The sequence below is a fragment of the Coptis chinensis genome, chromosome 1, assembly GCF_015680905.1.
Source record: "Coptis chinensis isolate HL-2020 chromosome 1, ASM1568090v1, whole genome shotgun sequence".
Classification (NCBI taxonomy): domain Eukaryota; kingdom Viridiplantae; phylum Streptophyta; class Magnoliopsida; order Ranunculales; family Ranunculaceae; genus Coptis; species Coptis chinensis.
In genome coordinates, this window is record NC_141456.1 from 20009575 (window position 1) to 20034210 (window position 24636).

Here is a 24636-nt window from a genome sequence, read left to right on the forward strand (position 1 = left end):
GATACAGTCAAGTAAGTGTTGTCCAAGAAGACAAATTCTAAATCATTATCAGCTGCAGTGAATAAGAGCAACAGCTATAAGAGGAGTTAAAGCTTTAGCCAAAGAGAGGAAGAGTTGTTCAGGTTTACCTTATGGATGACGAAAAAATATATACCTCCAGAATTGCTCGGTACAATAGACAATGTATTCTTGCACTGAAAAAGAATAATGGTACGAAGTGTTAATTTTTATTTTACACACTTGATAAATATTCTAACAAAATAATATATTGAAGGGTCTAACCTTATGCGAATATATTGAAGGTTCTAACCTTATGCGTCATAGAAGAATTATGATGTCTACAAATACAAAGAGCAACCATAGAGAAAAAGTGCTAAAAGAGCATAAAAGAAAACATCCACAGCTAATGGAATATCAAAGTCACACTGGTATGTAACTTGCGAAATAAAAAAAATACCGTTTTATACTCTCATTTGATTTTAAGATATTGTATAGATGTAAGTAACTGATATCTATATTTTTCTTTATGCCTTTATTACAGAGGAATTGATACACACACAGGAATTAAATGAGCAACAGAGCAATCATTTAACCAATAGTACTGGTATGAACTTACTGATTTTATAATGACACAATAATTCTAATATCCTTTCCACAAGAAATGGCTAAAGTTGACCCTTTTTTGGTATAATTCTTCTCAAAATCAATGTTGAATCTACAAAGGAACAGATTGCTAAAATAGCTTATTTGTCGAAGTCATTTGTTGGCTTTAAAGAAACATAATCGTTTGTTGGCATCCAAGGAACACAACTTGCGTTCAAATAAAGGTAAAATTGTATTCTATATTCGGTTGAGGATTAATTCAAGTTTTTGAAATTTGATATTTTTTATTACACAAGCCAAACAAGTACTTTGAATCTTACAGATGCTATGCGTCGTATAATGACTTCAATATCTCAAATCACAAATATCAGTGAAAGGAATAAACATTTGCAAAAGCAAAAAAAAAAAAATTCATCGTGATCTAAGCAAGTATACTACTTGGTGATGGTATGTGTTTTCTTCTTCAATTCTGATATTTTATTCAGAATGTTTGCCCAATTCACTAATAATTTTTATATTTTAGGAGTTCATGACTTTGGACAACCAACTGAAGAGTGTATATACTGTGGAGCAATTCTTTGGGAAGAAGAAAGAAACAACAAAGGAAAATCATTTGTTCCAACGTTCTCTATATGTTGTGGAGAAGGAAAAGTTCAACTTCCACTATTTGAGGCTGCCCCTGAGTTTCTTAATAAACTCTTAGACTTGAAAGGAGGAATAAGATCTACTAAATTTAGAAGATATATACGGACATACAACTCCATGTTTCAATTTACTTCTGCAGGAGGGAAGATAGATAAGACTATCAATGATGGAGGAGGTCCTTGCGTTTTCAGAATAAGTGGGCAAAATCATCATAAAATTGGGTCTCTTCTTCCATTCGAAAATAAGCCTCCTCAATTTGCCCAGTTATATGTATACGATACTCAAAATGAATTGAAGAATAGGATGCAAATATTCAATGAATATAATGAACTTCCCCGATCCTCGCAATTGTTGATGGATTGATCAAAATGTTTGATCAACACAATAAAGTTGTACAGATCTTTTAGGATGGCTAGAGACAGATTTAAAGAAGATGAAATGATTGATGTCCGCCTAAGACTTATTAATTCTCGGCAGAGTGATGGAAGACAATACAATCTGCCAACTGGCAATGAAGTTGCAGCTTTAATTGAAGGGGATGGATTTAATGTTAATGATTTTAGGGACATAATTGTTGAAACTAGAAGAGGTTTGGAGAGAATAAATTAATTGCATCCTAAATTCATGGCTTTGCAATATCCTTTAATGTTTCCCCGTGGTGAAGATGGCTATAGACCTAGGATTCCTTATTGAAAACTTCCTAATAGTGAGAAAAATGAAAGAGTTTTTAATATAGATGATCATAAAAGAGATACGGTTAGTATGAGACAATATTGGGCTTTTAGACTACAAATAAGGACACTAGAAAGTCGATTACTCTGGATAGGTGGACGTTTACGTCAAACAGTCATTGTTGATGGTTATACATGTATAGAAGATCAAAGAATGCGTTGGTATCGGACACACCAAGAAGAAATTAGGGCTGATTTATACAGCAATGTGATGGATGCAGTGGTCGCAGGTATATAAGTAATATTATTTAATTTTTAAATTTTATTTCCATTAGCTTATGATTTGTTTTAATCTATCAATAACCGATTTTAAAATAAACACAGGTGATACTTCAGCAGCATCAATTGGTAAACGTTTGATCCTTCCATCAACATTTAGAGGAGGCCCTAGATACATGATACAGACCTACCAAGATGCTATTGCCATATGTAGATGGGCAGGACCACCTGATCTTTTTATTACTGTGACTTGCAATCCAAATTGGAATGAAATTCTTAGTTATCTACAAAAAGACCCTGGACTATTGCCTAATGACGTTCCTGATGTTGTGTGTCGAGTATTCAAAATGAAGTTGGAGTGCATCATGAAAAGATTGCATTATGGAAATCATTTCGACAGATGAGTCATTGCAAGTTATAATCACATACCTTTTTTTTTTTTTTTTATATAGAATAGATCATGTCTAGTAAGACTATAAATTGACGTACAACAAAAACCTGCAAAATGTGAAACAATAGTTAATAATTTATTCATAAATGTGGAATTCATGTTTGCTATTAACTGTAAAATGTAAATTTATGTGTTTAAAGATCCTATATTTAAACAGGGGAGAACACTTACAGATTTTTTTCTATATATGGTCCAACAGATCTGCACTCAAACTTTTCTCTATTTAGAAGCAGTTGAGATATGTGTTTTTGATGGAAAACATTGCATTGTGGCTAAGATAATATATAGTCAAAGTTGAAGAAGAAAACCAGGGGCCGTGATGTTAGAAACCAGATGACGTAATGAAGAGGAGATAGGAAGAAAAAAGGAGGTGTTTTGTGGAATTTTTGAAAAAGTGAAAGCAGTTTTCTCCCTCGCCCCCAATATGTCCAGTTGTCATATTTACTTTGTTAATGTACTTTAGTACCCTTTTAAATTCAATTTGTTAAGATTGATGCTTACGGTTTGTCTCATTTTCTGAGTGATCCATCTATGTCACTTCTTAATAGGAAAATATATTTCTTACTTAATGATAAGATCATATACCTTTATAATTATTTAAAGACTGCTACTAAATAAATTTTTCTTTTTTGTGTGCAGTATTGTATGTTATTAAATTTCAAAAACGAGGACTGCCACATGCTCACATTTTATTGTTTTTACATCCGGAAGATAAAGCTAAAAGTGCTTCGGATATAGACAAGATGATATCAGCTGAATTTCCAGACAAAGCCAGTGAACCTCTACTGTATGATATTATAGTCCAAACAATGATTCATGGTCCATGTGGTGAGAAGAAAAAGGGTTCTCCATGTATGGACACTAAGAAGAACAAATGTACAAGGAAATTTCCAAAGGATTTTTGCAGTGAAACGACATTTGATGAGAAAGGTTTTGCAGTTTATCGAAGGCGAGATAATAAAAGAACTGCAATGGTGGGTCGTCAAAATCCGGTTGAAATTGACAATCGGTGGGTTGTTCCTTACAACCCTGAACTTACCAAAGACTTTCAGTGTCACATCAATGTTGAACATTGAAACCATTCATGGATGATTAAATACTTATTCAAGTACATTTCAAAAGGGCAAGATCGAGCTACAGGTATTGTTGAAGAAAATAATGTCTATGACAAAGATAACCAGAAGTAGGTCGTACATCAAGTTGATGAGATTAAGCACTATCTAGACTTCAGATATGTATCTGCATCAGAAGCAAGTTTGAGGATTTATGAATTTGACATCCAATACAGAGATCCTTCTGTTGAAAGAATGAGTTTCCATCTTGAAAATCATGAGAATATTGTTTTTTCGTGCAAATGGGGATCAGTTTGAAATTGTTGCAAAACAAAAAAAAAAAAAAAAACAAAACAAAAAAAAACAAAAACAAAAAAAAACAAAAACTATGTTCACTGAGTGGATGCGTATTAATGAAAAAGACCCGAGTGGAAGACATCTTACATATGTTGACTTCCCTTTCCAATTTGTGTGAGACAGAAATGCAAAGGTCTCAATACATTACAATTTCCAAACAAAAATTTATATTTGAAATTACATATAAATTTTATATTTATTCATAACATACATGTTTGTTTATTTTTTCAGGAATGGAAAAGAAGAAGCCAAGGATTGAAGATTGGAAGAATATTCTATGCTCAGCCAACACAAGGTGAAAGATACTATATGCGTATGCTTCTAAACATTGTAAAGGGAGCTAGAAATTTTGAATAAATCAGAACTATTAATGGTACTCTCTATGATGATTACAAGTCAGCTTGCCGTGCGCTTGGTCTTTTACAAGATGACAATGAATGGCATCTTGCCATTAAAGAAGCAGCTGAATGGTCTTCCAGTCCATCATTACGCCAGTTATTTGTAACACTCTTAGTGTTTTGTGAGGTATCCAATGCTATTGATATGTGGAACTGCCATTGGGAGTTACTATCTGATGATATCTTAAGGGATAATCCAAATTTATCTGAATCGGAACTTGAAAGGAAAACACTTTTTGAAGTTGAAATTCTAATGAACGAGAATGGGTGGAGTCTAAAAGATTATAAGTTTGATATCCTAGAAGCAGATGAAGCTGAGAAAAGAATTATCCAAGAGGAACTAAATTATAATTGCAATTTACTTTCCTCACAGTACTTACAGCTTCAAGGTGGATTGAATGTCGAACAAAAAACTGTTTTTGATGTTGTCATTAGCGCTGTTGAAAGTAATGCTGGAAGTCTCTTCTTTCTATATGGAAGTGGAGGGACAGGAAAAACTTATCTATGGAATACAATAATTGCAAAGTTAAGCTCACGAAGAAAAAATAGTTCTACCCAGAGCATCATCAGGCATAGCATCTCTTTTATTACCAGGTGGTCGAACTGCCCACTCGAGGTTCAAAATTCCCATTCGATCAGATGAATCTACAACTTGCAATGTCTCACTAAAGATGCACTTGGCAAAACTCATTTAGAAAACAGATTTGGTCATATGGGACGAAGCACCAATGAGTAAGAAAAATGACTTTGAGTCTGTTGACAAGACATTTAGAGACATAATGTCCGTGGATTGATAAAAGCTTGAAAGATAAACCATTTGGCGGAAAATAGTTGTTTTGGGAGGTGACTTCAAGACGCACGCCCAGTTATAGAAAAAGGCTCAAGAGAAGCTATTGTATCAGCTTCGATAAATAGATCCTACTTATGGCGTCACTTCAAGGTTTTTCGTCTTTCCATAAACATGCGTTTGAGTAAAATAGATTCTACATCACCAAGTACCCAATCTAATGTAGAATTTAACAATTGGATATTAGCTATTGGTGAAGGAAAACTGCCCAGTCAATCATTATGCGAAGGGGAAGAACCGTCATGGATTGAAATACCTGAAGATCTAATTATTCGTTCCGAAGGAGATGGGATAGAAGAGATTGTAAATACTGTTTATACAGAACTTTCAAGGAACTACAAAGATGTAGAATACTTGAGAAGTCGATGAATTCTGGCACCTTCGAATGCTTCTGTAGATGAGTTAAACAAATACGGTCTCTCATTAATTCCAGGTGAAATACATGAATACTTGAGTGCAGACACATTAAGTGCGGCATCTGATAAAATCGCAGATCAAGCATTTTGTATCCTACAGAGTTCCTTAACACTCTTCAAATATCAGGGATTGCAGATCATCAAATTCAACTAAAAGAGGGAGCTCCTATCATGCTTATTAGAAACATAAACCAGAGTAAGGGACTTTGCAATGGTACATGGATGAAAGTGACAAAAATAACAGATTATGTCCTAAAAGCATAAATCATTACTCGAGTACGAAGTGGAGATGAACACACCATTCCTCGGATTGTGATGAAGTCAGAAAATAAAAATTGGCCTTTTGTCTTACGTCGAACGCAGTATCCAATAAAGCTTTGTTATTGTATGACAATAAACAAAAGCCAAGGCCAAACTCTAAGCAGCGTTGGAGTATATCTCAAAAATTCAGTATTCTCGCATGGGCAGTTATATGTTGCAGTGTCACGTGTGACTTCACGCTTTGGCTTGAAGATTTTATTAAACAACAGAGAAGGCAAATTGCATCAGCATACCAAAAATATTGTCTTCCAAGAAGTCTTCAACAATCTTCCTTGACATTCTCTACTCCTCACTGTCATTGTAAGTTTTTTCTTATTTACCTTTCTCTATTATGTTGTTATTGCTTCTCATTTGTTGCATATTATTTTTTGGAAACTCCTTTCACCAGTTGTAGTTGTTCACATTTTCTCCGTTGATTCCTCTCCTCTCAACTTCTCGACAATAGCTATGGTTTCTGACACTCCAAATTTTCAATTGATGTGGGATAGGTAGGTTTCCCTGATTCCCTTAATCAAACCAGCAGTAGTCTATAGTTATAATAGTGTCCTTTTTATTGTTCTTGTCTCATTTTCAATTATCTGCTTCATTTAAATTTTTGTACCGAGTTATTTCAAATGCTCCTATGACACATTTCTTTAACATACTTTTACAACTCTGTTGGTGAACTAATATTATTTCATCTTTATCGAACAATATTCTTTCTTCTAATATATATATTCACTTCCAAGTAAAAATTAGGCCTCCTCATTTGAGGCAATCAGGTGTTTGTTTTGACTTTATTTCCTATCTCTCTACAATAAAACAAGAAGGTGGAAGCATTACATCAACTATAATAACTACCACAGCTGAAACTCAAGTAGCAACTCCAAAAGAAGAAACCACTACTTACAATGTAGGAGACAGAGAAGGAATTGCTGCTGTTGTTAGTTGCGGTGGTGGAGAAAGTAGGAGAAGATATAGCGGAGTAAGACAAAGGCCCTAGGGAAAATGGGTAGTAGAAATAACTGCATCTACAGAGTTCTGATATAACTAGAGACTATATTCAGTATTCCCTGTTTCAGCAACCGATTCGAAATATCATATGAGATGAGATGAGAAAGCATCATGATTATACCTCTTTCGGTGGGAGGAGTCTTTTCATAGGAGTATTGAACCATATATACATTTAACCGTAGGAACAGCATATGACGGAGAATGTTGCCGTGGTAAATGGTGGTGCTTTCTGAGTGGCGCTTTCTGTGTTGCTATCTGTTATTCTATTTTGGTTTTGTTGCCTTCGTAGCTATCTGTTTCTTGGTTTGATCTGTATTTTCTGTTTGGGGTTCTCTTAGATGGGAGTGGGGTGTTCTGGAGTCCGGTCTTTAGACTATTAGCTTCTAGCTAATTGATGTAACTGTTTGCATCATATCAATAGATTAGAAAAAATTGGATATTATCAATTTATTAAGTTTTATTGGTCGAAAAGATATATATCATTTCTGTTTTTATGTTCTCCTGATTATGTTGATAATGGCTAAACTCCGTATCCTACTTACAGCCACTACCCAAAAGTCCAAAACATACAAGAAGCTTACCGCATTCAACTTACAGACCACACTCACCCTAAAATACGATCGCCCTTCTACTTACAGTTCATATAACAAGTACTTGCTGTCACACCAGAAATACGTTTTTACAGTTTTACCACATTGTACTTACAATTGCCATATAACAAGTACAAGATGCTTGCAGCATTTTCCTGATGCTTGCACCAAAAATAGGATCAATGCAAGAATGAGGAACCCATTGACGTGTCAACAAAAAGGCCAGAGTCGTCTGATTGTAGCTTGCATCTTCCTCCTCTCACCACTGGTGAGTCCAAATATATTCTGCTTAACCATAAGTGGAACACTATATACGCCCATTTGTCGAACCAGATATAATTAATCACGCTGCCAGGCAAAATTACTATCATTTTTTGTGGCATTTCTTGAAGCCCAGGAACTGTTCTTTGCCAACCATGTTCCTTCAGGAACACCCCTACCTCTTCCGAGGCCTTGATTGGCTCCTGCACCAGCCCATCCCCATGCTGATGGTGAAGCGACCTTTGGTGCGTGTACTATCCTATTAGACTCAGGAGTTTGATCTCTCCATAACACTATATGCTCTTTGCCTCTGACTGGGACATTGTTCCTACTGGCAACAGGTGAACCAGATAAGTCCCACATCTGCCCAGAATCAGAAATCTTGTTCCATGATGATCCCATATCTTTCGCATGTGCCAAAGATGGGTTAACTACCTACAAGAATCAGAAGTTCGATTCCATGATGATTGGATATCATCCATATCTCCACCTCTGCCCCACTTTCCTATTTCAAATGAGGAGCTATATGATGTTGTAGGTCTCATATTGTTTGCTGCTCTATTTCCTCTGCCATATCCACTTGCCGCAGGAGAACCATGTAGAGACTAAATCCTCCTACGCAAGTCTGGAGTTCTGTTCCATTGTGATTCCAAAGTCTTTCCTCTACCTCTCCCCCACTTACCAATTTCTGATACATTATTCCTCTTCTATATTTCCTCTTCCCTTGCCTCTCCAAGCATGACCTGCTTCCTTCACGGACATTGCATCTGGTGATGCAATGTTTCCCCCATTAATCACTTTCCTGTATCTTTCTTGATTTTGCAAACTAGCGATAGAATCAAGAAGAAAAAGCCTATAATCGCCTTGGTGTCGCCGACGGTGGAATGGTTCAAAAACTCAAATATTCGGGAGGAAACTCACTGAAGACAATCGTGTTTAGAGAAACCGAGATAACACTCGCTACCATTTATGTGTTTTCTCTGACAACATTCTTGCTACTTCAGTAGTTGTCAAGTCAACTGCGTTAAATTCCAATCATCCGGATAGGATTGCGTTCCACCTGGTGACTGATGAAGTCAACTATGCTCCAATGACTGACAATCCCATATGACTTGATGCATAAGCAGGACATATACCTTCACATAAACACTTCCAAAGTTTATGGAAAAGTGATTAAGTTATCCATTTTGCTTTTTTATGGTAGTCCCTTTTTAATGTCTACCTTTTTTTATTTTTAGTTCCCACTTTTGATTTTCGTTAAAATTATTCTAATATATTGTATGACTTTTCAGTCTTTAATCACCATAGGACCAATTTCATTTACAAAATCTTCTCTATTCACATACTCTACTCTGAAGAAAATTTCATTTTTTTTTTTGGGATTTAATAATATGTAATTTATTTTAATCAATTTCTTTAAGTTGGCTCACTTTAAATTCATTCTTAAAGATATATGTCTGCATAAATATTAAGCATCAATATGACTTTCGCAAGTACAAATGCTATAGAAATATAAAGTTTATCTCAACTCACTTACCTTTCTATGAATACATACCTTTGTGTAGGCTATTTCTGCTTTTTCACATCGGTAAGAAACAACCTTATCTTGCTTCATTGGTGGTTGATTCTTATGTTGAGTAGTTATTACCCTACATAACTTGAGATAGTTACAAATATGATAAAATGACACATCAAACAATGGAATTTAGAAACACTTTTCGTCACCAAATGAAAAAGTTATAGATGGAGAGTTCAAGATTGAAGATTAGGAAGCACTGCAGGATCAGAAAAATAAAAATGGATTCTTCATAGAATTTTGATTTGACTTGCCAAAAACATAACAAGAACAGGACCGACTTTAAGCTTAAAAAGAAGACTAGCCTATGCTTACACAGACAAAAATCTAGACTAAAGAAGACCAGGAAGTACCAAAAGAAACAATCAGAATACCCAGAATCCACTAAAGATTTGTTCCAAACCGTGTGTTAACACACAACAAATCAGGGCACCTATCCCCTAACTTTCGAACCCGTTATCCCTCACAAGCTAATGTGAGAGAAGTCGTTCAGTAGTAACAAGAATTGAGAATAACATTATCAGAAACTTAGATATATAAGGAAGCTATCATTTATTATCAAATCTGTAATAAACTTATGGCAGAAAAACTGAAAGATGCTTTGCACAGTTATTTTTTCTCTTATTCTTTTGATCCATAAAAAGTATTGATTTGATATATGTCCAAAAACAACAATTCCTTCAATTACATGATGAAAGTTTGAACCCGTTTTACTATGCTTTTAGGACAATAATACTCTGTCAAAGAGACATTTGTTCTCTTTCTATGAAACCTTAAAGTTGATTACTTATTAGTCAGATACTCAGATGACTAAGTTTAGAGGTTATAGTTTCTTTGGTTGTTACATGGCTCTTCCATGTGATTCCCTACACTTGCTTGCCCCTATTGGCTGATTTTATTGCCTGCCGGTTAGCGAAACTTTTCCGGTAGTACCAATCACTACGCCTCGCCTCTATAGCTTCCAACACTTTCCTATTTTTTAGGAATTATAAGAGTCAGACTTACATACTAATACTAATAATAATTACAAAACATTATATATAAAAAGCAAGGCGATTGTCACATGCATGGAAGATTAGGTTAGATGCGTACGTATTGACTACTTTCCACGTGTATTGGTCGAAATTTTCATCTTACCTAGCATCGTGTTGGGCAAAATTACAAAGATTTGTAATAAGTTCTTATGGAGTGAAGAGAGATGAAAAAGAAAAAATGTATCATGCAAGCAAGTCTACATCTCTTCACGAAGAAGGAAAGAGGTCTGAACATTTTAGATTTGAAGATTTGGAACAAAGTGACTATTGTGGCCAGTGTTCAAGATTGTTTCCAAAATATTTGCTTATGGTGAAATAGATTTTGGTGCAACTCATAAAACAAGCTTTTTAGACTATGAAGAAGCCAAAGGCATGGCAAAATTTTAAACAACTGATACTTGTATGATGTGATGACCCAATAGCAAAATAATATTCAGCTTCCATTAGATGAAAGGTGTGACATATATCTAATGGAAAACAGGGATGCTTATATCAGTTCAAAACGGTATAATAGAAGGTATGCAGGACACATGAATAAATAGAACAAAATCAACGTTATTCGCTTTAAGGTGGTCAGATTTAACTTTTACCGATCGATAAAAATAAATAAATAAAAGTATATAGAACAAGATCACAGTTAATTTATTTTAACATGTTTGAGATATCAACTCACTGGGAAAGGAATCATCTTCAAGGAAATCTTGGAAAAGAAATTTCCCTAAGAGCCCTTATCCGAAGGTATATATGTACGTCATTACTGTTATCACATCCAACAATGAAAATTCAATACTTTTGTGGATGGGTTTCAAATTTGACAACATATAAAATCATGCAAGTGACGGCGGAACCTGTACCAATCTTGACATTGGAGAAAATTGTTGCCCAAAAGAAAGTTGTTGTAATCTGTAGGTTGATGTAGACAAAATAGAATAGAAATTGTTTGCCGTAATCGTTCATTCTGAAAATTGTCAATCCTGTGCAAAAAAGATTAAGTTACAAAAAAACTCCTAAACATATAGTAAACATGTCTGTTTATATCAACTTACCAGTGATGGAACCAAATACAACAAAACACAGGATGTAGGTAAAGGATAGGACAAAGAAATATGTATATGATATAATCCAGTAGGAACCATCGCTGAGCCCATGCATTTTCATCATCATTCTTAGATTTTCTTGCTTCTCATAAACCAGAGATGACAATATAATCTACATCACAATTCACAAGGCAGAATGTGGTAAGAATATTAACTAGAAAATGTAAAATAGCACACCAACCAAAAGAATTATTGTACGCAGTCACAAGTTTCATATAGCTCACCCTCACACTCCTAAGTACATCAAATGAAAAACAATAAATATATATATATATATATATATATATATATATATATATATATATATATATATTTTTTTTTTTTTTTTTTTTTTGTTTGGTAAGCCTGTTTTAAATAAGATCGTTAAATGAAAACAAGGATAAATATCTGGTATCATCACCCAAAGGCGATTTTACTAAGGCACTAATTTGAAACAAGTTATCTCCCCATGGTCAAATTCCCCTCATGGTCAAAAAAAAAAAAAAAAAAAAAAAACAATAAATATCTCTCAGCGTTATTGCTAATTTGAAAGAGTTGGATGCAAAAGGCTATTAGTAAATGGTATTGATACTGAGGTATATTTATGCATGTTCACAATAGTATAAAAACCTGGTTATAATGATTCCGTAAGACGTGACGAGCATGATATCATTTAATTTAAAATATCAAAATGCTAATGATGGCAACACTGCCAACCCCAGGGGTGCAGGGTGGACAGAAGAGGAAACCTTCTCGGTACTTGAAGCAATGTTAACAAGGATGGAACTGCAACGAGTTCAAAAAATAGCAACTGACAAGAAAACTCTCAAAGAAGAGCTTCAGGTATTCAATACAAGTAAACTAAAAGTCATATCATACATTAATTGGCAAGGAATCTAAAGAGCAAAGAAAGGCAAATTTTTTAGTTACCAAGTTCTGAATCACCTTTAGTGATCAAGATTTTTTTAAAATAAGCAGTGTAAAAATATGTGTGTTCCAAGTGCACCCATTTTTTAAAAGCATGTAGACTATGTTGTCTTTTCAGATTTCCATAAGTATACTAAGTATAAATTTTCATAATTTTGACCTACAAAGTATTATTACTAACAAAATTAGTATAATCAAAAAAGATTTTTTTAGATTTTTAAGTGAATTTTTTTTTCTATAAATAAGAACTATAAGGGCATATTTTCTTCCAATGCCCTTATAGTTCAGTTATTTGGTCTACTATCAAGTCGGCAATAGGACTACTTCTCAGCTCATTAATTCTAACTGGGAATGGATGATGTTAGTAACAAAAATAATGTTGAAGCTGAGATAGTTAAAGTGTTCACATGTGCAACAGTGAGATACATCTGGAGGGAGAGGAACTTTAGGCAATTTCAAAGAACATCACAACCAAGTCAAGTGGTTTCTGGAAGGATTCTAAGGGACATAACACTCTACCTACAAGGTCTACTCAAAGTGCCTTATGATCATAGTTCGGGATTTTGGAATTCTTGGAATTCCGATAAATTCAAAAACCGAAATCCATTAAATTTTGACTCTATATATGATTTGAATTCATTTGAAATTTTGGAAATCTCTATATTTAAAATTTCAAACAAAAAGCTACAGAAGCAGGAATATTATGATATGGATTGACCAAATTGACCATCCTGATGAAAAGTGGATTAAAGACCGATGAAAAGTGGATTAAATTCAATGCCGATTGGGCCTTATCTTATTCAAGAACAAGATAAGGTGGACCTATTCGAAACCAAGAAGGTGAACTCGGGTGATGATACCAAAGGTCTGGGGCTCGAACCCCGCTAGCATCAAAGAGTTACTGATCTCATTTAAAAAACAGGCTTACCAATCAAAAAAAAAAAAAGGTGAACTCAGGTTCCAATGATCTGAAGTCTATACTCTTTCAGGAGTAACAAACGATCCTCAAAGGATTACAAGGGTGTCTCATGCTCGATCACACTCAGATTCTGACAGGTATCGAAAAACTGCCATGATACAAATCCTAGGCCATAGATTTCAAAATCTCCAATACACACATATGTATAGAGAAACTAATTGGGTAGCAGATTACTTAACGAGTTTAGCTAAAGAACAAGACTATCTGTATTTTATCTCTCCTATTGATGACCTTCTTAGCTTATATGTAAAGGAAGATAAGGAAGGAAAAGTGTACACCTATGGTCTTTCATCTTATCATAAAAATTAAACCACAAGGTATTAGCATGTAGACCTAAGAAAGGAAAGTAAAGTTTCAATAGGAGTTCGCATTGATCGATACCAGTAGTGACCATCTCTAGCATCCATAGCAGTATGAATAAAATCCATCCCAGAGTGGGCATGAATAACAAATATCTTCCTTGCTGTATGAATAAAATCCTTTACTTCTGCCTCTTTCTTGGGACATTTACTTTTCGTTCTATAGCAGACCTAATCATTTTTTTTTGGCAGTTTTTCTTCAGTTAAAGGACCACCAGCTTCAGTCTATTACAACCCATAAATCTTCTACTCCAATTCTTACATCAATGTTATCTCAAAACTTTTTATTGCCTAAACGCCAAAGACCTGAAGCAGATTCATCCATAATGTTTGTCAGAGAATTGGACATCCATTTAGAGACTGTGTACATTGGCCAGTTGTGTCTATCTTGGGAGTTCATCCATTAGCAATAACAACCAAGTTGTTGGAGAATTTCAACAATTTCAAGTGCTCATGCAAAGATTACTGGAAAATGAGCCTTTTCAAGAACCTCGCGTTCAAAACTACATTAAAAATCGATGTGTACTTCGTAATCTTCTTCAAGTTCCAGTCATAAAAGGTACATCTATTCGCAATGCCTTTCAAATTGATGGAAAAAATCAGTCTAACATGTAGGGATGAATATACCATTCATTGTCATATCTAAACTTTTTCTACAATTTTACCTGACCAGAACTCGAAGTTAAGTATTCATCTGTGGAAGGCCAACAAAAAATATATATATAAATAAAAGGCTCAGACCATAAAATTGTAACCCAAATATCTTGAGGAATGATATATTCTTCCAGCATATTATTTCGTTGTTTCGCGACTTCAGGTAGCAACATATGTTTATGATTTATTATTTTCCCATATCTTACAAAGCATGAGTTGCTCGAACTAAGGACCAGAGCTGCGAATGTAGCACTTTTCTATGATTGTATTGGCATAAGGCTGTAAGCCATGGTCAGACAAGTGTATGAGATTTTTCAGTACATACTTAGCTGCCCAGTCAACATAAAGCCTCGCACTGATAAGGTACTCGATGTTAAGCACAAGTAGGTCAATAGGCTATATGCTCATGCCTCACGGTTACCACTATAGCATAACAACTTATTCGTGAGTCGAACACATGTGTACCTATAGATAATTATCTAACTCATGAACTGTTGATAGGGACGATATCTAACTCACAAAGTGCATAACATTGAAGGATATGGGCAACCAGAATAACTTTCTGATGAAGATATATTGGAGCACCTCACAGAAGTCGAATTGGATATATACAAACAAAATGAGATTGAACTAGACGTTGTTACATACTTGCTAGAGAATGAAGGCTTTCTGTCGAAAATGAATATCGATTGCAAATGCTGTAGTGGAAGAGATTATGATATAAAAGATTTTATGCAATTTAGAAAGAAGTTGATGAGATTGTCCAAAGGTTCTACCTGTTCAGTCACTGTTAATGGACGAAATCTAAATATTATCTGTAAATAACTTTATGTCTTCCCTAGCAGATTAATATGACTCGATCCTGTTTTTTAACACCCAGTTGCTTGGATTGTTCTTTAATTTTCACTAAAGTCAATTTAGTCGGCCAAATAAGAATATGAAGGTCCAAATCAGCCCTTCTGAAGCCCTTATTCGTCACAATAGCAAAACATTCCCTCACAGCTGAGTCAAGCATTCGTAGCATACACCTTTCAAAACTATCCTAATCCTCTTATCTTTAGTTCTTAGACAATTATAAGTCTTATACAATTAAAAGTCTAAAACTAACACAACACTAAGAGTCTTAGAAATCTTAGAACTCTATTACTAATTTACTACTATAACTATCTCAATACCTACGAATCTTTATCCAAAAAAAAAAAACAACTATAAATCACAAACAAACACCGTACTCCACTAATCTCCAAAGCTTCTCTCCTCCAAACAAAGGTATTATTAGAAAACTCAACTACTATACATATAAATTCTACGATTTATCAAAATATTTTTACAGTTTCTAAATTCTTCTTTTGTATATTGCAGGCTATTCTATAATTCCAGTAAAGCAATCATACAGGTACAACATTTTCCTCTTATTTACAAAATTTATAAAGTAACAGATCATATTAAATTAAAAAAATTAGTTGAAATAATTACCTTATTATGTATCTGTTATGCTTAGGCTAACTCTATTATGCAAAATTATATTTTGTCCAACCTGTAACAAGTTCAACTAAAATAAATCTTGATTAGTAGAGTGCAATTAAAAGTCTATGTCTTATCGTAAGGGTGTAATCATAATTAGTAGAGTGCATAAATTTAAAAAACCATCAACATCATATTGTACAACTCTATGGACTATATTAAATATCATAAGTTTACCCTTGATATATATTTTTTTAACATTTATTATTATTAAATATTGTAGAATATGGATTACGAATATAAATACTCTACGTCACAAAGAAAAAATGCTTGAGGAAATACTTGATTCACTTAATATAGAAGAAGCAACTTACACCTCAAAATTTGAAGACAATCTACATATATCTGAGGTTACCATATTTGATGACTCCAAAACAAAAACCATATCTGGAATTCCATCAACTACAAAAGAAAAGTCTGAAAACTCAACAGCATGGAGTGCAATCAATTACCTAAAAGACAAAAACCTTTTTGAAATTGAAGACTTCAACTATAAGGAGCTGAATGAAAAACGCCAAGAGATTGAAGAACAACAAAATGAAATCTTAGAACTACGTAAACTAATACTATCATTATGGGCGAAAGAAAACCTACAAGAAGAAGAAATGATAAAGCTCCGTCAAGGGATAAAAGACTTAAGGAATAGAAAGCAATATGTTATAGATTTATGCATTGACGAAAATAATTGCTAATTCATATAACATTTATGATTAATTTATTATTGCAAGCAAAATTTGTTTCTTATTTATAGATTTATTTTTAATTCGTTTGTATTTATTCTTAGATTTTGGATCTATAAATTTCGCTCACGGGTAAATTATTTAATGTTACTGGACTCTTTTTTAGGCTGAAAAATAATTGCAAAGAAAATGGATTATCAAAGTGACAATGAAATTGATGGGTATTCGTATGTTCACTTTCTAACGCAATATGTTTGGAACAACAATAACAAGGTTTGTGATATTTAATTTTACATATTACATGTTTATTTGTAAAAAAAATTATTCATTAATATCTTCTCAAACATGTTCATATTTTCAATACCTCTTCAATTGTGACTCAAACAATTATTATATTTTCAAATGTTCAGATATGGAAAAAGAAATTCAATTTTATAGGTACAACAGGTCAGTACAACAACACAATGACTATCAAATATCTGTTTGAATACATTAAACAAGGGACAAACAAAGCAACTCTGAAAATCAAAGAGCTATTCGAAAACAAAGAAACAAACAATAAGGGAACATATTAAAGCAATGTTATGAATCTACAATGACAATCAAGAAAGGAAAGAAGGAAGAAAAAAAGGGAGCGACAAAAGAGTAGTACTTTAAAATAATCCCATTATTTTTTATTATTTTTTTATTTGTGATCAATCACATTTTCTACAGTGAATTTTCCTTCTCAAAGCTGTTTTGTTTATTTTTCATATTTTATTTTATTTGTTTACACCTACTTGGCAATGTGTTTTGTTTAATTCCATTTTTGTTCTTTGGTTATGCCTATTTTGATATCTTATATACTTAGACAATATATGTTGATAAAATACCATAAACAATGTCTTCTGATTCATTTTCTGTGTGGGAAAATTTAACAAAAATTTATTACAGGTCAACTACATGGATAGTCTAGATGACGATGGAAACTATAACGGAAGCACAATCATCAAGAGTGAATCTCCACTACAATATTATGCAATTACACTTGCACAGAAAAAAAAAATTGATATATCTATTAAATTAGAGCAGAATCGATTGCAATACTACACAATGAAGAAAAATACAATTCTCAAAGAAAACTATATGGGATTATCAAATGTGCAGGAAGATATATTATGAAAAGAAGAGATTGAATATGTCAAAGCAATTATGAATAGGGAATGGGAATAGTTTTTAGAATTAGTTTAGTTATTTTAATATTGTTAGTGAATATTTATGTGAACTTGCTTCAAGTATCAACAACTTTATTATATATCCTGATTGTTTAGAAATGCAGTGCTCACATCTGTAAAATGCTCCATGCTAACCAACAAAGTTCTGATGGAAGCACACAAGCCATATGCACACTATCAAGACTACAAAGGACTTTCATCCGCCTAAGCCTGAGTTCAACACCTCCGCAACCAGCGACGACACCTGTCACACCCCGAATTTTGACAGAATTTGGAAAAACATTATTTGTTCCCGACTCTTCGATCTCCGAGGTGTGACGCACTCTCAACTCCCAAAAACCCATAAACAGTTTAAATATGTGGATAAATAAAAACCAATAAAAATTTTAACTCAAACAAAAGTCATCTTCATTACAAAAATTAACAAATGAAAATACAAATAACTTTGTCTTAACTGAAAAACTATATCACCTCAAAGGAAAACAAAGCCTATCTTGAAATGCGTATTAATACGAAACCACGAAAGAACCAATCTTCTTCCACACTAAACCTGTCAAGACTTATCAATTGTGTTCATTTAATGAACGCACCCGATAAGCAAACATGCAAATCGGGTCAGCATTATAAAAATGCTGGTGTGAGTAGCTCTAAAATATAACATATACTTATACCAATATATACACAAACCATACGGCAATTAGTTCCTTCACCGAGGTGCCTTAACTTTTAACGACTAATACAACATCCTTAAGTACAATAATCTAAGCAGGTAGTTCCTCCACTGAGGCGCCTTAACTTCCCACTGACCACACCACAAACTATACGCATCATAAATAAGGCATGTAGTTCCTCCATCGAGGCGCCTTAGGTTCTAACTAAACAAATAACCAACAACATATTACCATAATTATATTATTTAAGGTTTTCTTTGTGTGTCCCTAAAATCACGTCGTATCTATGTCTTACCTAGTTTCCCTGGCTACAACAATCGCTACCCAACGCCGAACATGTACATCCACATGCCTCCCCTTATATAATGTACCACTCCGTGTGTAACCACCTCGAAGCGGGATGCCGCACACCAGGTAAATCCTCACATGGAAGCCATTATATAAATAATGCCACTATTCGGCATAAAATATCGCGCGTCTCGTTCTATTTTGCAAACGGAATAATCAAGTCACTATTCGGCTACGATTGCCCAACACATGGGTCAATCAACATCTTATATATACAACATCTTATATATCACATATGCCCACACAGGGCAGATCACATGAGTTGTGGTAGTCAGGTTCTAGGATTTTCGTTACGTAATTTATTTAGGTGTCATACATTTATGACTCATAAACATTCCACTATATCACGTGCAGGTCAATTACCTTATTGCACTAAGCCACAATATTTAGAAATATCTCAATTATATCTCATAACCACTTTCATTATTTCACGTGTCAATATATTATTGCACTATGCCACACTTCCGTGGGAAAATATTCACAAATACCATACTACCTCATAGTAGCATCTCACATATAAAATAATGGAACGTTTACACATTTATTTCTCCAAAACTATTGCATTCAATATATATATCCCAACATATTATATAATGTCACAATATCAACGTCAAATCTTAATTAGATAATGACCACCAAATTTATACAAGCCTCCACAGCATTTTAGCATTGGATTTGTCCATACAACTTACCACATGAAACGTAGCACAATTAAACAGTCCACAGTCCACAATCAAAGCCCAATATATATATACTTTACACACTACTCACGTCAAATCTTAATTAGATAATGACAAACAACGTTATATAATGTTCGACAATATTTTATTATTATATTTGTCCATATTCTTAAATATGTGAAAAATGGAAAAGTCAACATTCCAAAGTCAAAGGTCAACGGTCAAAGTCAAAGTCAACACGTCATGGTCAAAATCAAAGTCAATGGTCAACGGTCAAAGTCAACCGTCAGTGGTCAAAGTCAACACATTATTGTCAAAGTCAAACTGTCGTTCCATGTTCGACAGGTTCAGGGTCATAGTCATGGTTCATGGCTAAAGTCAATGTGCATGGCTCATGGGTTCATGACCAAAGTAATGGTTCGAAACCAACTGGCCAAACCCAAACCTTAAAACCCGAAAGTCTAAACATTTAAAGACCCAATTATATCTATTTTAAGTCCTATGGACTGGCCCAAGCAATATTAGAACTGACCCAAAAACTTATACTGAACTGGCCCAAAACATAATTGGATTCGGCCCAAAAACTTTAAATTGAACTGGTCCACAAAACAGTTTAACCTAACATGGACCGGCCCAAGCAATACAAACTACAATTGGCCCAACCAAAACAAAACAAGGTCGGCCCAACCCAAAACAAAACAACCAAGGCTTTGGCCCAGGCCCAAACCGGCCAACAGTCATCTTCTTCCTCCAACAGTTCTCCACCACCACCAAATCCGGCCACCACCAAGCTCTAATTGACCACCCATTTTGACCCCACGGTTTTAATCCCTGCGAAAAACCCACTAACTTTAATGAAAGCGAAATCCTCAATTCATTCAATCCTAACTTCATCAAATCTAGATCTAAAAACCTTTACCACGCCATTAATGGCTTCCACCACCATTCAATGACCCCCACTACCACCATTCATCAAACCCCAAACAACAATAACCAAAATAGTTCAAAACAATGAAAATCACACATCAAAACCCAACCTTCAGTATCACAGTAATGGCGTTCAGCGCCATTAAAGCCTCCTTCAAAGCTTCATTGCCCCCACTCGACCGCCCTACACACACAACCAAACAATCCATACAAGTCGACGAAATTTAGAATCACAAGGACAAGGTTTCAAACCCAAGATCAAGATAAGCGATGCCATTATCGCCGAATACCAAGCCGGCGGTCCCAACACCACTACACCACTATACCATCACAGCCCAACCTTCATCCTTAACTCCCGACCTCAACCAACAAATAACTCAAATAACAGGTTCCAAAACAACATAGCCACCACCACCGCGATTATCGCGGTTCGGCCGGTTCAAACACCATTTTCGATATTTAACGAAGTTTAATAATACGACATGCCGACGTAGAATAAAACAAGATAATAAGCAATATCACTAGGCGTAAATCTTAGACAGTATACACTGATACATGAAAACCATAAATTCGGCAAGATAGCAAAAATAGCTACTCACCTTAATGAACAGCTCGACAAATTTCCTCCGAGTCCGAGTCAACGCTCGAGCAAACGGGTTTCTAGCCCTGCCTCCATTTTTAATATTTTTATTATCTTTAAAACCCTATTCTCTAGAAAAATGTGTTTATATACTTGGGTTCGAAACCCAAGCCCAACACAGACTCGGGCCCAAAAACCAGGCCCACATATCCAAATCCAATCCAGCCGATTTTTAAATAAATAAATTTAATTAATTAATAAATAGATAAAAACGTATTTTAAAAATACGGGCATTACAACACCTATGTCCAATTTTCAGTATTTTATACAGATGTGAGTTCATGTGAAAATAATATTACCTCAAGATCCTCGAGAGTTAAGCGCCTATTTTGGGATTGTGCCTCCTGCCTCTTTAACACATACTCAGCCCAGACACGCTGAGAATCTACAAAAACACTTTCCCATGGCTGTCGAGAAATATGATAGGATATTAGTATATATGAATATTAATATACAGGTTTCAACTTTAGATACGCATAAAATTGTGAATTAGGGGCTCCAAGAAATACCAGTATGTAACGATAAAGATTCAGGATGAGTTGGTCCTCTTCATGACTCATACCACTTCGGAAATGGGTTACTCCAACATCTGTCTGTTGGTTGTATCTGAGGTCACTTTGTGGAATCAATATGTGACCCATTGACAGCATACCCAGTCCTCCAATTTCTTTTGGTGTATAGAAGATGACAAAAGGAACCTACATAACAGATTATTAATTAGGACCTTCCTAAAAATTCAAGAAATTCAATTGGTAAGAAGGTAACCATATTTCCTACCTACTAGGCATCTTTGAATTCAATACAATTTTAATACGTGTTTGGATTTTATTTCCACATTTGACCACCAAATCTAACAGTTCTTGCGAATGTATAGTTGCCTCACGGAAGTATGTCATAAGACCTGCCAAAGGCAATCAAAAGTACTTGAGTCTTTGTGATATCACAAATTCTACATCTACAAATAAAAAAAGAAAGAAAATACAAGAAAAGAAAACTGAAAATTAAATGAAAACCAAAGGTAACAATGTTACCTATGAGAGTTGTATTCCATTTGTTGACGATCTTTGTAAATGTTATTGACCCTGACAACATAAGAATCTGGCTGACACGATTTTCAAATACTTTCATGTGTTCATCATCAACTATTAAATGGGCCACTGCGATGACGCTCTTTTGTGCGCTCATTCCGCAAGTTCCAAACCCCATCTTTTGTGTTGCTGAATGCCTCTTGAGTCATTCTTATCTTGGGCAATATCTGAATCTCAAACCCACACCTATATTGAAGAAACAGATCTAATAGTTAAGAAACAGTTGAATTAGGAAACATTCAAATGAAAACATACTGTAAACCACCAGACACCTAGATGTCATGTGAAATGACATCTAGCAAGAAATAAATAAAAGCTGAAAGCACAACTAACATGGTATACAATTGTAATGCTAGCATACACTACAAAACCTAACACACATACTAAAAGTAATTAGAACATAGAAGAAACAAGATAATGCTTTCCACTAACTCCACTCAATTTTAACATCACTGCATGTCAGCATATAGGTCACACGGGAACTTCCCGCCGCATTGCAAGGTGAAGATTACACATTTTAAAGTACAACAGTTAACCCAAGTCAGAATCAAATTGGCCATGAAGTTACTCTGTTACTTGCTGCTCATTTGGGAACACCAATCTTTCTTTATTTTATTTTTTTGTTATAAAGTTAATAGTTCTACTAGCTAGGACCATCTCTTCACGTTATTTTTAATTTCAATTTCGTGATAATCGCATTTTTTGGTGTGTGGTGGCCAATGCAGGTTAATGTGTTTGTGGTTGGGGATAAATCTCATAGTGGGTCTAAGTTAATTTATTCGTTGCTCCATGATCTGCATTACAAGATGAGGAGGCTGGGTTGGGTATGTACCGTGTAAAGACAACAGAGTGGAAGAATAATCAACAGTTCTGTAACATGGGAATATGAGTGACACAGCCATTAGTATGATCAACTACCTACATGCAATCAAACAATCGAGGCATGTGTAGGGTTCCATGGTACATTCTCAACAAGGAAACAGGTAAAATTCAAAAAGGATAACTGGATAACCATATGACGATTGGAGATTTTGGGGCAGAAGAGAGGACACCACAAGTTCTGGAACTAAGTGAGTGCGTAGTAACAACTCGAAATGCTTGGAGAAGGTACATAGCTTGTGGGGTTCAACAAGTGAGGCACGACAAAGAAAGGCATTGTCCACATGCAAAAGATGTAAGATATCAAGATTTATGCAGAAACATTTATGTCGTTTGTCAACGATGGGTTCAGAATCAGAAATCAGAAATTGAACAAAAAACAGAGAACATATCGCATTTCGTTAAAATGGTACCTGAAATGTATTACATTGCGTTTATAGAACAATAGGGCAAGATCCAGTAGCTTATGTATTGAAATGACAGAGAGAGTGGTACCTGAACGGAAATTGATGGAGAGGGCATGCTGACGGAGCGATTGTTCTTCGACTGTGGATTTGGGGATGAAAATGGAGGCTGACTCTTGCAACTCATTTGCCAGCTCCCCCAATCTCCTTACTTAAGTTAAAGTTTCCGATCTTGGGAGTGTGCTATGTAACTTAATTTGAATAGAAGTTGCCGATACAAATACCCGCTTAAAATATATATTATAAAATTTGTTGGGCCTAGGCTTAATGGTACACGTAGAACTAAAACAAATGTGAGACCTTTCCATTCTTACTAAAAATGAGAGAGTTTACTGAGTACGCTCTCAGAGTGAGACTCTGATTGTGAGATGGGGAGAGGATTAAAAGAGGGTATAATCTGGATACGATTATTTTTGGTTCTTTGATTAAGGGTCTTTGTGTGGAGAATAGGCTATCGGATGCTGTAACGTTACTTGAGAAGATGAGAATGTTGAAATGCCCGCCTGAAGCGATTACTTATGGTTTTCTTATTAATGGGTTTTGTAGGACGGGTAAGGTAATGGATGCTTATGGTTTTCTTAGGAAAATGAAGGAGAGGAATTGTAAGCCTAATGTGGTTGCGTATAATATAGTTATTAATGGGTTTGTTGAGATAGTTATGGGTGAGGCACTTAAGTTGTTTGGATAAATGAGGAATAAAAATGTATTCCCTAATGTCACCACTTATAGTTCTATTATTCATGGGTATTTTATTGGAGGCTATATGAATGATGCTATTAGCATTTTCCGTGAAATGATAGAGCAGAGAGTTCCGCCAAACGTGATAACATATAACACGTTGATGCATGCTCTTTGCAAAGAAGGGAGGGTTGTGGAAGCACATGGAATGCTATTTGTGATGATTCGGAGTGGTGAGGTTCCTAATGCGGATTCGTACAATATATTGATGGATGGCTATTGCTTGGCCGAACGAGTGGATGATGCACTGAAGCTCTTTGATTCAATGGTTTCTAAACGAATTAAGGTGAATGT

At 34.8% G+C, this 24636-nt stretch overlaps 1 protein-coding gene and 2 long non-coding RNA genes across 4 annotated transcripts; 2 read left to right on the forward strand and 1 right to left on the reverse strand.

Annotated features, from left to right (window-relative positions):
• Positions 1–1656: 1656 nt before the first annotated feature.
• LOC147522758 (uncharacterized) lies at positions 1657–5099 on the forward strand. The gene is made up of 7 exons (XM_086568438.1): positions 1657–1837; positions 2096–2209; positions 2304–2536; positions 3139–3151; positions 3289–3623; positions 4290–4353; positions 4459–5099. The coding sequence occupies exons 1-7, from the start codon at positions 1657–1659 to the stop codon at positions 5097–5099; spliced, it is 1581 nt and encodes a 526-aa protein (XP_086424564.1).
• Positions 5100–11068: 5969 nt separating this feature from the next.
• Positions 11069–15346, reverse strand: LOC147522759 (uncharacterized). The gene is made up of 3 exons (XR_015195581.1): positions 15138–15346; positions 11541–11703; positions 11069–11468 (listed from the first exon to the last, which is right to left on the reverse strand). It is a non-coding gene; the product is annotated as an uncharacterized LOC147522759 (long non-coding RNA).
• A 253-nt stretch (positions 15347–15599) lies between these two features.
• Positions 15600–18128, forward strand: LOC147522760 (uncharacterized). Of its 2 annotated transcripts, XR_015195582.1 has the most exons (4): positions 15616–15758; positions 15852–15885; positions 16860–16966; positions 18012–18128. It is a non-coding gene; the product is annotated as an uncharacterized LOC147522760 (long non-coding RNA). The 2 variants fall into 2 exon arrangements; XR_015195583.1 differs by lacking the exons at positions 16860–16966; positions 18012–18128 and adding an exon at positions 17627–17932 and having other exon boundaries at positions 15600–15758.
• Positions 18129–24636: the final 6508 nt, after the last annotated feature.

Excerpts from the sequence above, each read along its gene's own strand:
- LOC147522758 (XM_086568438.1), top strand. The coding sequence starts at position 1,657 with ATGGCTAGAGACAGATTTAAAGAAGATGAAATGATTGATGTCCGCCTA. Across the intron at positions 1,838-2,095 it reads AATTGTTGAAACTAGAAGAG|TCATTGTTGATGGTTATACA; the intron begins GTTTGGAGAGAA and ends TACGTCAAACAG. Across the intron at positions 3,624-4,289 it reads ATAATAAAAGAACTGCAATG|GAATGGAAAAGAAGAAGCCA; the intron begins GTGGGTCGTCAA and ends TTATTTTTTCAG.